Here is a 17,234-nt window from a genome sequence, read left to right on the forward strand (position 1 = left end):
AAAGGCTCCCCCTGGAAAAGCTCCGCCTGGCGAAGGAGGAGTTCAAGAGGATGGAGGAATTGGGGATCGTACGGAGGTCCGACAGCCCATGGGCCTCCCTCCTTCACACGGTGCCCAAAGCAGCCGGGGGTTGGAGACCATGCGGCGACTACCGCAGACTGAACGAGGCTACAACTCCAGACCGCTATCCCGTGCCGCACATACAGGACTTTGCAGCAAACCTGCATGGGGCAAGATTATTTTCCAAAGTAGACCTCATCCAGGGATACCATCAAATCCCAGTGCACCCTGAAGACATCCCCAAAACAGCACTCATCACCCCGTTCGGCCTGTTCGAGTTCCTCCGAATGCCGTTCGGCCTGAAGAATGCCGCACAGACGTTCCAGCGGCTAACGGATGCCGTGGGACGCGACCTGGACTTTGCGTTCATCTATTTGAACGGCATCCTTATAGCCAGCAGTAGTCGCCAGGAGCATCTGTCCCACCTCCGCCAGCTCTACTCCTGCCTGAGTGATTTCGGCCTCACGATCAACCCGGCCAAATGCCAGTTCAGTCTTGATACCTTCGACTTCCTGGGCCACAGGATTACCAAAGACGGGGCAACACCTCTGCCCGCCAAGGTAGACGCGATCCGACACTTTGCCCGGCCCAACACGGTCAAATGCCTGCAGGAGTTCGTTGGTATGGTGAACTTCTACAACCGTTTCCTTCCCTCAGCAGCCTGTATCATGCGCCCTTTGTACACCCTGATGTTGGGTAAACGCAAGGACATTACTTGGGACGAGGAGGCTGCAGCCGCTTTCGTTAAAGCCAAGGAAGCCTTAGCAGATGCTGCGATGCACCCCAGAACGGACGTTCCGACTGCACTCATGGTGAACGCATCCGACACAGCAGTTGGTGGGGTGCTGGAGCAACTCATCGAGGGGTGCTGGCAACCCCTGGCATTCTTCAGCAAGCACCTACGACCACCTGAACTCAAGTACAGTGCTTTCGACTGGGAGCTGTTGGCACTGTATCTCGCAATCCGGCATTTCAGGTACTTCTTAGAAGGCAGGCCGTTCACCGGGTTCACGGACCACAAACCGTTGACCTTCTCGTTCATGAAGGTGTCCGATCCCTGGTCGGCTTGCCAGCAGCGACATCTGTCCTACATCTCCGAGTACACGACGGACATCCAGCATGTCTCGGGAAAGGACAACGTCGTGGCGGACACACTCTCCAGACCAGCTGTCCAGGCCCTGTCCCTGGGGGTGGACTATGCAGCACTGGCGGAGGCGCAGCAGGTGCACGACGAAATGCCCAGCTACAGGACCGCAGTCTCAGGTTTGCAGCTGCAGGACTTTCTCGTAGGCCCAGGTGAGAGGAGCCTCTTGTGCGACGTGGCTGCCGGCCAACCTCACCCCATCGTCCCGGCAGCCTAGAGGTGGCAAGTTTTCGACTCCATACACAGTTTGGTGCACCCATCTATCAGGACCACCGTCCGGTTGGTCTCCAGCAAGTTCGTATGGCACGGACTTCGCAAGCAGGTCAGTGAATGGGCCAGAACGTGCGCGCAGTGCCAAACAGCCAAGGTGCAGTGGCACACTAAAGCCCCACGGCAGTAGTTCGAACCCGCTCACCGGAGGTTCGACCACATTCATGTGGATATCGTGGGCCCCCCTACCAGTGTCCCGAGGAGCGCGGTACCTCCTAACTATGGTAGACCAGTTCACGAGGTGGCCAGAGGCGGTCCCGCTCACCGATACATCTGCCGATTCCTGCGCCCGAGCACTGATCGCAACCTGGGTAGCACGTTTCGGGGTACCGGCCCACATTACCTCCGACAGAGGCGCCCTGTTCACCTCCAGCCTGTTGGGAACGCAGCTACACCATACTACTGCCTACCACCCACAGTCAAACAGACTAGTGGAACGCTTCCACCGTCACTTGAAGTCGGCTCTCATGGCCCGCCTGAGAGGACCTAACTGGGTGGACGAGCTTCCTTGGGTCCTGCTTGGAATTCGCACAGTGCCCAAAGGGGATCTGCACTCCTCGTCGGCCGAGTTGGTGTACGGCGCACCCCTGGTCGTCCCAGGAGAGTTCATACTAGCCCCAAGGGGGCAAGAGAAAGAACCCGCAGCAGTCCTGGACAGACTACGCAAAAGGCTCCGCAACCTGGCCCCTGTGCCGACTTCACAGCATGGATGGACCCCGACCCATGTACCCAAAGACCTGCAGAACTGTAACTTCCTGTTTGTATGAAGGGGCGGACACCGGGCACCACTACAGCGGCCGTACGAGGGGCCGTTCAAGGTGATCAACAACAACGGGTCCACGTACATTCTGGACATTTGGGGGAGAGAAGAAGAGAGGAGGTTTTCACGGTGGACCGACTCAAACCAGCCCATGTGGACTTGGCGCAGCCAGTTGAGGTTCAGGCACCACGGCGCAGAGGCAAACCTCCCAAACAGAGGCTGATCCAGACTGTGGACATTGGGGGGTGTATTGCCGGTTCTGAGGGGGGGGGGGGTTATGTGGTGACCCACTTTCTGCGCAGGCGAACCGGCTCACAAATAGCCAGCGCGCGGGGAGAGACTTTGGTAATGCACCTCTGACATCATTTCCGCCCGGAGAGGGTGGGCGCTAGGGATTAAATGCCAGCGCCGTGAAGTTTGAATAAACTAGTCTTGAAACGACTTACCGACTGTGTGTCGTCTCTAGCTCTGTATGTAGTACATCGCTACAGCACATCCTTTCTGAGATAATGGGCTAAAAACTGTTGATAATACTCCAAGTGCAGCCTGACTAGTGTATTATAAAGGTTCGGCTTTATAATTATCTCCTTGCTTTTATATTCTGTTCCCCTTGAAATAAATGCCAACATTGCATTTGCCTTCTTTACCATGGACTCAACCTGTAACTTAACCTTCTGTGAGTCTTGCACGAGGACTCCTAAGTCCCTTTGCACCTCTTATGTTTGAACCTTCTTGCCATTTAGATTTCATACAATTGTTCCCTTTACCGAACTGTATTATCATACATTTGTCAATACTGTATTCCATCTGCCACTTTTTTGCCTGTTCTTCCAATTTGAATAAGTCCTGCTGCAATCGCATTGCTTCCTCAGCACTACCTACCCCTTCACCTATCTTCGTATCATCCACTAAGTTTGCCAGAAAGCAAAGGAATAATTGTTGTTGTCAGATGGAGTGGTTTGTGTATCTCAAAAACTGCTGATCTCCTAGGTTTTTCATGCACAACATTGTCTAGAGTTTACAGAGAATGGTGGAAAACAAACAAAAAAAAAATCCAGTGAGTGGCTGTTTTGTGGGCAGAAATGCCTTGTTAATGAGAGGTCAGAGGAGACTGGTTCAAGCTGATAGGAAGGCAACAGTAACTAAAATAACCATGCGCTACAACAGTGGGGAGCAGAAGAGCATCTCTGAATGCACAGTACATCAAATCTTTGGGTGGATGGGCTAGCAGCAGAAGACTACAAATATACACTCAGTGGCCACTTTATTAGGTACAGGAGGTTCCTAATAAAGTGGCAGCTGGGTGTATATGAAAAATAAAAGAGATATTCAGGTTAAACTGATTGAACTTCTCAATGCTCTTTACTAGTTGAAGACTTATACTGTATTTTTGTGAACAGCTGATAACTGGAATGAGGAGACTGAATGTAAGTGAGGGATGGAACTGGTGGAGGTGGAATATTTTTGTGCATAAAAAGTGTATGAAGTGGATTTAATATTTTGAATTACACAGAAAGTTGAAGGAACTCAGGTGGTCAGGCAATATCTACAAAGAGAAGTGGACAGTCGACATTTCAGTTTGAGACACTACATCCAGAGTGATGAAGGGTCTTGAATCAAAACATCTACTGTCAGTGTGGATAACGGGTCTTGATTCTGGAAAGGCGACTATCGATTTCCCTCATGACTGCTGCCTGACCCACTGAGTTTCTCCAGCTTTTTGTATGTCACTCCATATTCCAGCATCTGCAATCTCTTGTGTCTCCGTCAGGATTTAACATAGTCACTGGCTCTCTCAATAGCAGTCATTACAATATCAATGAAAGCAAAATAGTTATAGTCTCCGTGGACTCGGGCCAATGTGACTGAATATGAAGTAGTTTATTCAATGAGGTCCCATATGGCTTGATTGAATGTGAGGAGGGCTAGTGGATTGGGGCTCTTTTATCTGAATCAGAAACATAAATGAATAATATTTGTAAAATCTATAGTGTAGTATGCACTGGCCCTAAACTGTCAGAACCTTAATGCTTAAAAGCACTTGAGTTATTCAGAAATTCATCTATTGTCTCTGCCATCCCCCATTATACAAAATATCATTCTGTCTAATCTGTATCACTTCGCTCCAAAGTGACTGAAGGTTTCTAAAGCCTTCCCTTCTTGCTGACTTCCAGTTTTTTGCTCTCTCACATTTCACAGTGTCTTTGCCTCCAAAATGAGCTATCTTTCCATTTTGATACTGTTCACTTTTACAATTATGCCACTTTTACACTTCAATCATTTGCTACTGAGGGCAAATCCAAATGTACTACATTGTGATTTGAAATTGATTGTAAATGCTTACATTGTTCCCACATTTTGTTTATGTTAGTCCTTTCATGGATTTACACTATCCCAAACTCCTGGAACAGAGCAGCAGCATTGGAAAATGAGTGGTAATATTATAGAGGGGTATAAAATCTTGAGGTGTATAGATAGACAAATGTAGATAGTCTTAAAAGTAAGGATAAAGGATGGCACAGTAGTATAGCAGGTAGAATAATGCTTTACAGCATCAGCAGTTGGAAGATTGGTGTTAAATTCTTGCTGCTACCTGTAAGAAATTTGTACATTCTCCCTGTGACTGTGTGATTTTCCTAGGCATATCAGATGGGGTTAGTAAGTTGTGGGCATGCTATGTTGGTGCAGGAAGCACGGCATTACTTGTGGGTTTCCCCAAGCATATCTTTGGACTGTGTTAGTCAATGATGCAAATGATGCACTTCACTGTATGTTTTGATGTTTCAATGTCAATGTGGCAAATAAAACTTACCTTTAATCTTTAGGCTTTAGCATTAACAACATTTAAAAGGCACTTGGACAAATACATGGATAAGAAAGGTTTAGACAATATGGGCTGATGGTGGACAAATGGGATTAGCACAGATGGAAGTCTCAGTCGGCATGGACTAGTTGGTGTGAATAGCCTGCACTGTGAAGACTCATGGTTTTCCATGGTTTGCATGGTAGGAGATTGACAGGAGAACAGAAAAAAAAGAATTCAAGGATGTGCTCCACTCCTCCTTGGAGAGGTAGACTTCCCTACTAATTCTGGGGAGCCTTTGACTCATGTCCTCTTGAAGTGAAAAAGGAACTTCTAAGTTCTCTGTTGGTGTTGGCGCATGGCCTAGTGGGCAAGGCATCAGACTAGTAACCTGAAGGTCACTGGTTCGAGCCTCAGTTGAGGCAGCGTGAGGCACTTAACCACACATTGCTCTGCCACGACACCGGTGCCAAGCTGCATGGGTCCTACTGCCCTTTCCTTGGGCAACTGCCGGTCTCCCATACAACCCTGCCCAGGCCTGCGCCCTGGAAACTCCAGGCGCAGATCCATGGTCTCTCGAGACCAACGGATGCCACAACACGTTCTCTGGAACTTGTTGATCGTATATCGTATGATCATATATCGTATCACACTGAGCCCTCCATGATGGAGAGAATGCTCCACGCGTGAATGACCCATCCACCTCGTCAGCCACCTCCTGCCTCACTTGCGGAAGAGTCTGCAGTTCCCTCATTGTCCTCAGAACCCACCAAACCACAATGCAAGCAAGTAGTTCTCAATCCTGGGGACTGCTTAAGAAGAAGACATTACAATGAAGTAACTACATGTTAACAAAACAGCTGTGGCATGAATGCTTCACCACCTTCTTTAGCCAGAGGATGGTGAATCCGTGGATGGTAAATCATTTAAAGTGGAAGTTGATAGATTCTTGATTAGTAAGTATGTCAAAAGTTACAGGGGGGGAGGCAGAATGGGATTAAGAGGACAATGCAGGAACTGCAGATTCTTCCACAGGTGAGGCAGGAGGTTGCTGACGAGGTGGATGGGACATTCATGAGTGGTGCATTCCCTCCATCACTTACGCAGGACTCAGTGTGATACTGATGCATGATCTCAATGTACATCTGCCATGATGGAATGGCAGAGCAGACTTAATGGGCCAAATGGCCTAATTCTGCTCCTATGTCTTGTGGCATTATGGTGTTGATAAAATTCAGGCTTTGGCCAAAGAATACTAATTTAATATTTAATTCTGTGAGATATTGCAAGGAATCTTGTTAAACAAAAATTGATCCAATGTCACCTGAAGGAATGTTGGGGTCGATCACCAAAAATGGTCAAAAGAATAGGTTTGAATGAGTGTACTAAAGGAGGAAGGAGATAAAGAAGCTTAGAGAAGGATCTCCACAGTTTTAGACCTTGAATGGTGAAAGCAAATCTGTCTGTAGTGGAGCAATTAAATAGGGGAGTGTTCAAAAGTCTAAATCTCTGTGGAGATAATTAAATGTGACAGGAGAGAAGAGATTCCAGGGATAATGAAAGTTCAATTCAGAAGTGCAGGAGGTACAGGAACCTTAGGTCCTATAACACCAGGTTCAAAAACAGTTATTGCTCTTCAACAATCAGGCTCCTGAAACAGTGTAGATAACTTCACTCACCTCAAAAATGATCTGATCACTGAACACAACCCATGAGTTCACGTTCAAGGACTCTACAACTCATGTTCTCAGCTTGATTTCTATCTTTCTCTGTATCATTTGTTGGGGTTTGTTTTGTATCTGCACAGTTTGTATTCTGTTACACATAGGTTGTTTGTCGGCCATTGTTTGTGTGTACTCTTTCATTGATTCTGTTGTATTTCTTCCTTCTGCTCTGAATGCTGGCAAGGAAATGAATCTCGGGGTAGTATATGGTGACATATATGTACTTTGATAATAAACTTACCTTGAACTTTATAAATGAGGATTGCAAGTTTGAATTTTGCTTAGCCAGGAGTTGATGTAGATCAACAAACACCAGGGTGATGGATGAAAAAGATAACCTGAAATTCAAGAAGGGTAGGAGACTGGAGCTAGTCCACCAATCAGAACTAACTCCTAGAGAGAGCAGAGGCAAGGATCAGAATTTAGGCAGTTGAGAAAGGTGCAGAGTTGGGTGATAACATAGAGTTTGATATAGACAGTGAAGGCACAGGCATTTAGATTAAAGGCACTAAGTCTGCAAAGAGTCAATTATTTGATGTCAGCATAAAAGAATGCACATTTGGACAATGTTTTATTAGTCATAGATTCAGCATTTGGCTCCATTATTTTCTTGGGCGTAAATGCCTATATGATTCTCCTATAGCAACACACATAATTCTAGAGGAACTCAATGGGTCTGGCAGCATCTATAAAGGGAAATGCACGATCGACGCACACAGGTCAATACCCTTCAGCTGTCTTCATAAGTCCAGATGAAACGTCTCAACCCCAAATTGCTGACTGTCATTTCCCTCTATAGATGCTGCCTGACCTACTGAAACCTTCCAGTATAAAGTCATAGATTCATAAAGCATGGAAACAACTTATCCATGCCAACCTAGATACCCTAGATACCCAACCTGGGCTCCACGGACTCCTCTGTTAATGGTAAGGGTCCATTTGCATAAACAAAGTTTGGGAAATCCTGCTCGAAACCTTTCCTGTCCATATACATGAATGAGGGTGGGGCGGGAGGGAGGATGGATCTCATTGAAACCTATCAGGTATCAAAAAGCCTAGATAGAGAGGATGTGGAGAGGCTGTTTTCTATAGTGGGGGAGTCTAGAACCGGAAGGCACAATCTCAGCATAGAAGAACAGAAATGAGGAGGAATTTATTTTGCCAGAGTTGTGAATTAATTGCCACAGACAGCTGTGGAGGGTATGTCATTGAGTATATTTAAGTCAGAAGTTGACAGGTTCCTGATTAGTAAGAGTGCCAAAAGTAACAGGGAGAAAGCAAGAGGGTTAAGAGGGATAATTAATCAGCCATTATGGAATGGTGGAGCAAACTAGATAAACCAAAAGGTTTAATTCTGCTCCTATGTCTCATGCTTGCTTCAAATTCCGGCATCTGTAGTCTTTTGTGTCTCCTTCATCCACTTGTACTTTATTCCATTACTATGTCAGCTATTCAAGAGTACACATAGTGGCATCAGTTGCTTCACATGATACTTCTTCTTTCCCCCACGGCAGAGATTTGCCTGTTGACCCGTGGCCGTCGAACAGCGAGTGTGCGTGCTGACACTTACTGCAGGCTGTACTCCCTCTCTGTGGACCACTTCAATGAAGTGTTGGAAGAATACCCAATGATGAGACGTGCCTTCGAGACAGTGGCTCTGGACAGGCTCGACAGGATAGGTAAACCTTTTCATTGTGTTGACCTCCTGCGTGGCTTTCTCATTAACAATGCCAGCAAGCTCGCATTCCCTTTCCAGGTAGCCTAGTGGATAAGTTAATTGACTGCAACCCAGAGACTTGGACCATTGATCTAGAGACCAGAGTTTGAATCCCACCAAGGCCACTGAGGAATTTAAATTCAGGTGATTAACAAAATATAAAATTCAAATGTTATCAAATTATAATTAAAACCCAGCTCATTCAACGACAGAATTATTATTACTATTGTTAATCCTTGCATCAAACATTCATACATTGGTGAAAAGAATTGCTGAAAATGCAGTTCTAAACTATAAATTGATGGTACTGATCACATTTTCATTAAATCTGACATAAGAACAGAAGATACTGTAAATATCTTGGGAAAGAGAAACAGAGTTTTGAAGGGAGTCATCGGCATGAAACATTAATTCTGTTTCTCTCTCCACAGAGGCTACCTGACCTGATGAATATTTACAGTGCTTTAACTTTTACTTCACATTTGCAGCATCTGCAGTAATAAGCCTCACTGCATTAATAAAATTATTCAGATTTTGAGAGTACTTTGCCATTGCTGAGCAGCAAGATATTTAGATCCCTAACCTAATATAATTTCAATTCACGCCACGTTCAAAGTTCGCAGCCTTAAAACTAGACCTTTCTATTTTAATTGCCAAAATTATGTTTCTCTTTTCCTTTCTGTTGTTTGAATGAAGCAGTGAGTTGAGCAGATAATGGAAAAGGAATGAGCGAGATTCAGCCTGTGACCTAATCAACAGAGCAATCCTCTGAGAGCAAGAGGAAGCAATGTAAATTTGACAATATAATTGAAACCTCAGAATGTTATAATTTTAATAAGTAATCTGTTACTTGTCACATTTTTGGAGCATGCCAGTAGTGATTAAGGAGGGGCAGTGTAGATTATTCCCTGTATTTCAGTCCAATCTGTTTTTCAAAAAATGTAATGATAATTTAACTGTAATCATTCAGTGTTTGACTACTAATTATTAATTGATTTCTGATAGAGAACGTGATTATTGTTCACTCGGTAGTAAACATTCTTGGCAGACTATATGCTGCATTCACAAGTAATTCATATCATATTTACCTTTTCGATGCTACCTACAGTTCAATTTCTTTTAAATGGTAAACATACCATTGCTGTAACTGTTCATTTCAGACTCTTGTATCTCCAATGAGAAGACCATGGATTAAAATATTAATCCAAGTGCAGATTATGCCCAATTGCTTTATTAACCTATACAAAGTTTGAGATGAGATTTCTTCAGTGTAGTATTAAGAGTGTGCTTCATTATTGGATATGCTTTTCATTTCAAGAAGGTGCCATCCACCAATCATGGGAAGGATCTCATCAGAGCAGAAGAATTCAGTAATGTCTTCACCAGTCATCTCACACCACCTGAATACCAACTTAACCATTTCACCACTAAATCCATATAGATAAAAAGGCTGATCAATTATGTGTTGCCCTGGCTCAACGTCTCATGCAGCTAAAATGCATCAGAGGTGTGACACAGGACTATATTCTGCAGTAATGTTACAGTGTAGCACCCAACTCTTGGTGTGTCCTCATTGCTCTGAACTATTAGAGGGCCAAGATGAAGTGAATAGAAAGGATCCTTAGTAGATCAGAAACCAAGGAACAATGATTGCCCGAAGGAGATGAGGGAAAGTGTCCTTACCCGGAGGGTGCTGGTGGGAGTCTGAAACTCACTGTCTTAAAAAAATGGTGGAGGCAAAATCCTTTGTCAGTTTTAAAATCAACTTGATGCATGTGACCTGTAGGGATATGGACTCAATACAACAAGATGGGGTTTAGCTGGGACTGATAGGTCCCAGTCTTTTTAGATTGGTATCTAGATGATGGGCAGAATGATCTCCTCTGTTGTAACTTTCCTATGAATCCGTAACCATTTAACAATGCCTGACTGCTCACAATGTGAATCAAGTGGCAGGGAACCTAAGTACATAGTCGCACTGTGGTAAAGTTACGGGAGAAGGAAGTTTCAATTCCAGTATCTGCAGTTGGGAAGCTTATAATTAAATAACTTGAAATTTAAATTCCTAGAATCTGCAGGGAGTTACTGGACTGTCGTGGAATCCCATCTAGATCAGTAATGAAGCAATCCTGCACCCTTATCCAATCTGTTCCATTTGTTAATTTAACCCACAGATTTGGTTCATTCTTAATTGTCCCACAGCTGAGAGGCAATTGATGATTGATAATAAGTACCCATGTTGTCAGAAATGTCTATATTGCCTGAATGAATAATCATATGGTATTGCAATGCAGCTGGGATATGCACTCAAAATTTCAAAAATCTTTGTATTAAATTGCTATATTACAGTATATTGGTTCATTATTATCACATGTACTAAACTACCTTGAAAAACTTATCTTGCATGCTGTCCACACGGATCAAATCATGACAATGCTGTATTCAGATAGTACAAGGTAAAACAGAGTGCAGAATGAAGTGTTACAGTACAGATAAAGTGCAGTGCAGGTAGACAGTTAAAAAACCAAATTCACAACTAGGTAGATTGTGGGTTCAAGAGTCCATCTTACTATGCTAGGGATGCATTCAATGGTCTTATAATAGTGTGTCAAAGCTGTCCCTGAGCATGGCGGTACGTGCTTTCTGGCTTTTGTACCTTCTTCCCAATTGGAGAGGATAGAAGAGAGAATGTCTAGGGTGGTGGGATCTTTGATCATGCTGGCTGCTTTACTGACTCAGCAAGAAGTGATTTGCTTGTCTGTCTCATCAGTGGGATAAAAGTAGTTTGATATCAAAGTCAAGTTTATTATCATCTGCACAAGTATCTACAGATCAATGAAAAACTTGCAGCAGCGTCAGAGGCGCCTAGCATCTCATTAGCAGCATTCGCACGAGAAAGAACATAAACATAAATTATACACAGTTTTACAGCATAATTAGATTAAAGTAAAAAACACAGTCCATTGTCGGTGATCAAAGTGTTCATAGTATTGCCATACTGACGTTTGTGAGATTTGACAAGAGACACAGTGTGCAGATCTGTGCTCTTTCCTCACATGCAATCGCCTGCTTCACATACGGAGCACACCCATACATTCAGCATGCATCAATGACTAAAGTCAAAGTCAAGTTTACTGTCAAAAGCACAAATGCATGTGTGTATAGGTGCAATGTAAAACATAACTGCAGCAGCATCACAGGTACATAGTATCAGAGAAATAATATTCACTAGAAAAACATGAAGTAAACATAAATTATATAAAACTATAAAATAATGATTACAAATCAGAACAACGTTTATTGTAGTGCAAGGTGGTCACAGTGTTCCTATACTGAGGTAGTGATTTGGGTTGTGCAGGTTGGCTCAAGGGCCGAATGGCTGAAGGGAAGTAACTCTGCTTGAACCTGGTGGTGTGCGACTTCAGCCTCTGTACTTCCTGCCTGATGATAGCTTTGAGGAGATGGCATGGCCTGAGGGTGGAGATCTTTGATGATAGATGTTGCCTTCCTGAGCCAGTACCTCCTGTAATAGCAACTGATGGTATGGAAGAAGGTGCCTGTCATGCTCTGAGCCAAGCCCACTGCTCTCTGTATCTTGTTACATTCCTTCACGTTTGATTTGCCATTCCAGACCAGACAGGATAGCTGTAGTGGGGCCTGTCAATGTTACAGAAGAGAAATGATGAATGCGAGGAAGGCTCCACATCATGCAATTCCACCTTCTGTTCTGCAGCAGAGATTCCCAGCACAACTTCAGAACCAGAATCAGGTTTATTATCACTGACATATGTCATGAAATGTTCTGTGGCAGCAGTACAGTGAAATACTTTTTTTAAAAATCCTGTAAATTGTAATAAGAAAGATATACAAAATAAATAAATAGTGCAAAAAGAGAGCGAAGAGTGAGGTATTATTCACGGGTTTGTGGTCCGCTCAAAAATCTGATGGTGGAGGGAAGAAGATGCCCCTGAATCATCATATTGTGCCTTCAGGCTCTGATTGTAGCAATGAGAAGAGGCCATGCTCTGGGTGGTGGAGTTTAGAGCTCAGCTAGCTCCATCAGGAAATTCCAATCTGATCTGGTATTTCCACTATAAGTAAGGGCAACTGCATGGAACTGGAAGGGTAGCCATAAAAGAACAGGGATCTGGAGAGCCCTGATGAAAAGCCATGGCCGAAAACATCAACTGTTTGTTCCTCTCCATAAGTGCTGCTGGACCTGCTGAGTTCTTCCAGCATTTTGGGTGATCTGGAGAGGGACTGTATACACCTGATAGTTGGAAATATGATTGGGCATATCCAATCGTGATACACACTCCTTTGGCACAGAGCTGCACTTGTACACGCGTACACAATTCCAAAAAGCTAAATGCGTAGAAAACATGGCAGCAGTGTCAAAGCCCTCAACCATGCAGTAGGAAGTGGAATCCCACCCACTGAAGGATGAATTTGCATCAAAGCTCAAAGCTGAAAGTACATTTGTTATCAAAGTACACAGATGGCACATATGCGAACCTGAGATTCATCTTCTTGAGGGCCTACACAGAAAATCCATGCAACACATTAGAATCAAGAAAGACCCACTTTCAAGCCGCACACACAAAATGCTGGAGGAATTCAGCAGGCCAGGCAGCATTTATGGAAAAGAGTATAATTGATGTTTTGGTCTGAAGCCCTTTGGCAGGACTGGAGAGAGAAAAAAAAACTACTGAGGAGTAGATTTAAAGGTGGGGTGAGAGGAGAGAGAAACACAAGGTGATAGGTGAAACTTGAAGGGGGAGGGATGAAGTAGAGAGCTTGGAAGTTGATAAGTGAAAGAGACAGAAGGCCATGGAAGAAAGAAAAGGGGGAGGAGCACCAGAGGGAGTTGATGGGTAGGCACGGAGATAAGATGAGAGAAGGAAAAGGGGATGGGAAATGGTGAAGGAGAGAGGGAGATGAGGGACAGTACCGGAAGTTCGAGAAATTGATGTTCATGCCATTAGGTTGGACGCTACCCAAATGGAATATTGTTCCTCCAACTTAAGTGTGGTCTCGTCATGACAGTGGAGGAGGCGATGGATAGACATATTGGAATGAGAATGGGAAGTGAAATTAATATGGTTGGCCACTGGGAGATCCCGCTGTTTCTGGCAGATGGAGTGTAGGTGCTCAGCAAAGCAGTCTCCCAATCTACATCATATCTCACTGATATACAGGAGGCCACACCGGGAGCACCGGACACAGTATATGACCCCAACAGACTCACAGGTAAAGTGAGTCTGGAAGAACTGTTTAGGGCCCTGAATGGTAGTGAGGGAGGAGGTGTAGGGGCAGGTGTAGAATTTGTTTTGCTTGCAAGAATAAGTGCCAGGAGGGTGATCAGTGAGGAGGGTTGAATGGACAAGGGAGGAATGACCCGCTTTCATTAGGGTGAACCCTTGCAAGGTGGCAGGCCCCAACTGAGTACCTGGTAAGGCTCTGAAAATGTGTGCCAACCAATTGCGGGAGTGTTCAAAGACATTCTTAATCTCTCACTGCTAAATTCAGAAGTTCCCACCTGCTTCAAAAGGGCAAAAATTATATCAGTGCCTAAGAAGAGCAGCGTGAGCTGCCTTAATGACTATCGTCCAGTGCTTTGAGAGGTTGATCATGGCTAGAATCAACTGATGCCTCAGCAAGGACCTGGGCCCATCGCAATTTGCCTATCGTCACAATAGATCTACAGCAGATGCGATCTCATTGGCTCTCAACACTACCTCGGATCACCCTCGCAATACAAATACCTTGTCAGGATGCTGTTTATTGACTATCAATTGGCATTTAATGCCATCATTCCTACAGTCCTGATCGAAAAGCTATAGAGCCTGGCCTCTGTACCTTGCTCTGCAACTGGATCCTTGACTTCCTAACTGAAAGACCACAATCTGTGTGGATTGGTAATAGCATCTCCAGCTTGCTGACTATCAACACTGGTGCACAACGGGAATATGTACTTAGCCCACTGCTTTATTCTTTCTACACCTGTGTCTGTGTGGCTAGGCACAGCTCAATTGCCATCTATAAATTTGCTGATGATACAACCATTGTTGGCAGAATGTTGAGATGGTGTACAAAAGCAAGATATACCACCTAGGTGAGTGATGTCACAGCAACAACCTTGTCGTCAAGACCAAAGAGCTGATTTTGGACTTCAGAAAGGGAAGTCGAGGGAACCAATTCTTATAGAGGGAGCAGAAGTCGTGAGTAAGCAATTTCAAGTTCCTGGGTATTGATATCTCTGAGGACCTAACATGGTCCCAGCAAATAGGTGCAGCTATAAAGGACACAAAACAATGGCTATATTTCATCAGGAGCTTGAGGGGATTTAGAATGGACCTAAAATACTCAAAATTTCTACAGATGTACCATGGAGAGCATTCTGACTGGCTACATCACCATCTGGTTGTAGGCCGGGGGGGGGGGGGGGGGGGCGGTGCTAGGAGGGTGCTACTGAACAGGATTGATTTAAGCTGTAGAGAGTGGTAATATTAGTCAGCTCCATCATGGGTACTAGTCTCTGTAGTATCCAAGACATCTTCAAGGAGCAGTGGCTCAAAAAGGTGACATCCATCATTAAGGACCCACATTACCCAGAACATGTCCTCTTCTCACTGTTACCATCAGGATGGCAATACAAAAGCCTAAAAGCACACACTCAGCAACTCAGAAACAGCTTTTTTCCCCTCAGCCATCTGATTTCTGAATGGACATTGAAACCATGAACTACCTCACTACTATTTTTCAACTTCTGTTTTTGCAGTAACTGTTTGATATACATTTATATACTTACTGTATTCACAGTTTTCCCCTATATTTATTACGTATTGTGCTGTACTGCTGCCGCAAAGTTAACAAATTTCATGACATATGCCGATGATATTAAACCTGTTTCTGATTCTGATTCTGAACAGGATTGACAAACAAACAATGTACAAAAGATAACAAACTGCAAAAACAAAAGGAAAAAATAATGATAAATAAATATCGAGAACATGAAATGAAGAGACCTTGAAAGTGAGTCCATAAGTTGTAGAAACAGTTACAGTGATGGGTTGAGTGAAATTGAGTGAAGTTATCCTCTCTAGTTCAAGAGCCTGAAAGTTGAGGGGTAATAACTGTTCCTGAACCTGGACAATAATATTATAACAAAACTGGAATGATATAAAAGAGACCATTCTTTTAGCATTTTGACATTTTGTCAATGCAGTGACTGCTGTGCTCTTGTGTGTGATTGAGCACTGGCAGGTGTAGCTGGCTCAATGGAACAGAAAGCAGCTGAGAAACCACTGCTAATGACGTGAGTTAGCACACACATGGTTTGCTCATGTGGCACACTATTTTAACTTGTCTAAATTAAAAGGATGCATCAAAGTGGACACGAGGAAGTCAGGTGCTCAGTCACTTATAACACCAAGAATGACTTATGTCCCAGTATTCCCCGCAGATTTTCTGAAAAAGGATTGTTTCAGTATCATGACGACATGATGTCAGAGATTTAGATCACACCTTCTGGAGGAATGATGACAGAAACACAGGAAAACAAATGTTGCTTCCTTTAGTTTAATTACAACCCTCAGAACAGTAAGGCTTATTAGAGCACTATGAATAGCTTCTGGATGCAAGGTTATTTTTAATAAATATATTATTCTTTTGACAAGCAAAGAATAGGAAATCATAGCATCAAAATTACAGAGTGGAATCATAGCAGTGGAGACAATCCAAAGGGTATCACTTCTTGACTCTGACTTTCTCCAAACTATCTACTCCATGTAATTACATCTCAATTCTGATTACCTATTAATTCAAGAAAGTTATATTTAATGTGTTGTGTATGTTATTTAGTTCAAATGACTGGGTTACTGAATTGCCTTAATTGTATGTGAAGTTTCTTTTTAATTATAAAGCTTTGTTCTTCGACTTTGCCCCTCAACCCAACATCTCACCCTCTTATGCTCATTAACTCTTTGTCATTATTATCTCCCCCTCATTCCAGTAGTATTTAACCTTTCTTATCTGTACTTTTCATAATCAGTTCATAATAACTTCCGAATTTTTGTGAAAAGAACTTATTTGGCTCTAGAATTATCAAATGATTTCAACATTTACAAACTATTTAGATAAGTACATGGATGGGAGGGGTATGGAGGGCAATGGTCCATTGCAGGTTGATGGGATGAGACAGAATAATACTTTGTTATGGACTAGATGGGCCAAAGAGCCTGTTTCTGTGTTGTATGGCTCTATGGCTATCATTCTTTCATTATGTGCCGTGTTGTATGATGTGGGCGATCACAGTGTTTCCATGACCATGGTTGTTCTTGGCAAACTTTTCTGCAGAAGTGGTTTTCCATTGCCTTCTTCTGGGCAGTATCTTAACAAGATGGGTGACCCCAGCCATTATCAATAATCCTCAGAGATTGTCTGTCTGGAGACGGTGGTCACACAACCAACTCTTGTGATATGCAATAGCTGCTCATACAACAATCCACCACCTGCTCCAATGGCTTCACATGATCCTGATCAGAGTGGGGGAGGGGGAAGGATGCTAAGCAGGAGCTACTTCTTGCCCAAGGGTGATCTGCAGGCTAGTGAAGGGAAGGAGTGCCTTACATGCCCTTTGCTAGAGACGAACCTCCACCCTGCCGCTCATCCATTTAATGGACCTCTCATACACTAAAAGAAGAACTCTAAATCTCCCAGACTAGTTCATAATGGTCTTTGCATGTTATTTGTCT

The 17,234-nt window shown here is 43.8% G+C and overlaps 1 protein-coding gene across 1 annotated transcript in view; it reads left to right on the top strand.

The window, feature by feature from the left end:
- Positions 1-17,234, top strand: part of hcn4 (hyperpolarization activated cyclic nucleotide-gated potassium channel 4) — a 494,535-nt gene that overhangs the window by 418,957 nt on the left and 58,344 nt on the right. The window contains exon 7 of the mRNA XM_073025811.1: positions 8,276-8,440. Coding sequence (XP_072881912.1) covers positions 8,276-8,440 — 165 coding nt within the window. The remainder of the gene's footprint in view (positions 1-8,275; positions 8,441-17,234) is intronic.

Source organism: Hemitrygon akajei, chromosome 21 (assembly GCF_048418815.1).
Source record: "Hemitrygon akajei chromosome 21, sHemAka1.3, whole genome shotgun sequence".
NCBI classification, from domain to species: domain Eukaryota; kingdom Metazoa; phylum Chordata; class Chondrichthyes; order Myliobatiformes; family Dasyatidae; genus Hemitrygon; species Hemitrygon akajei.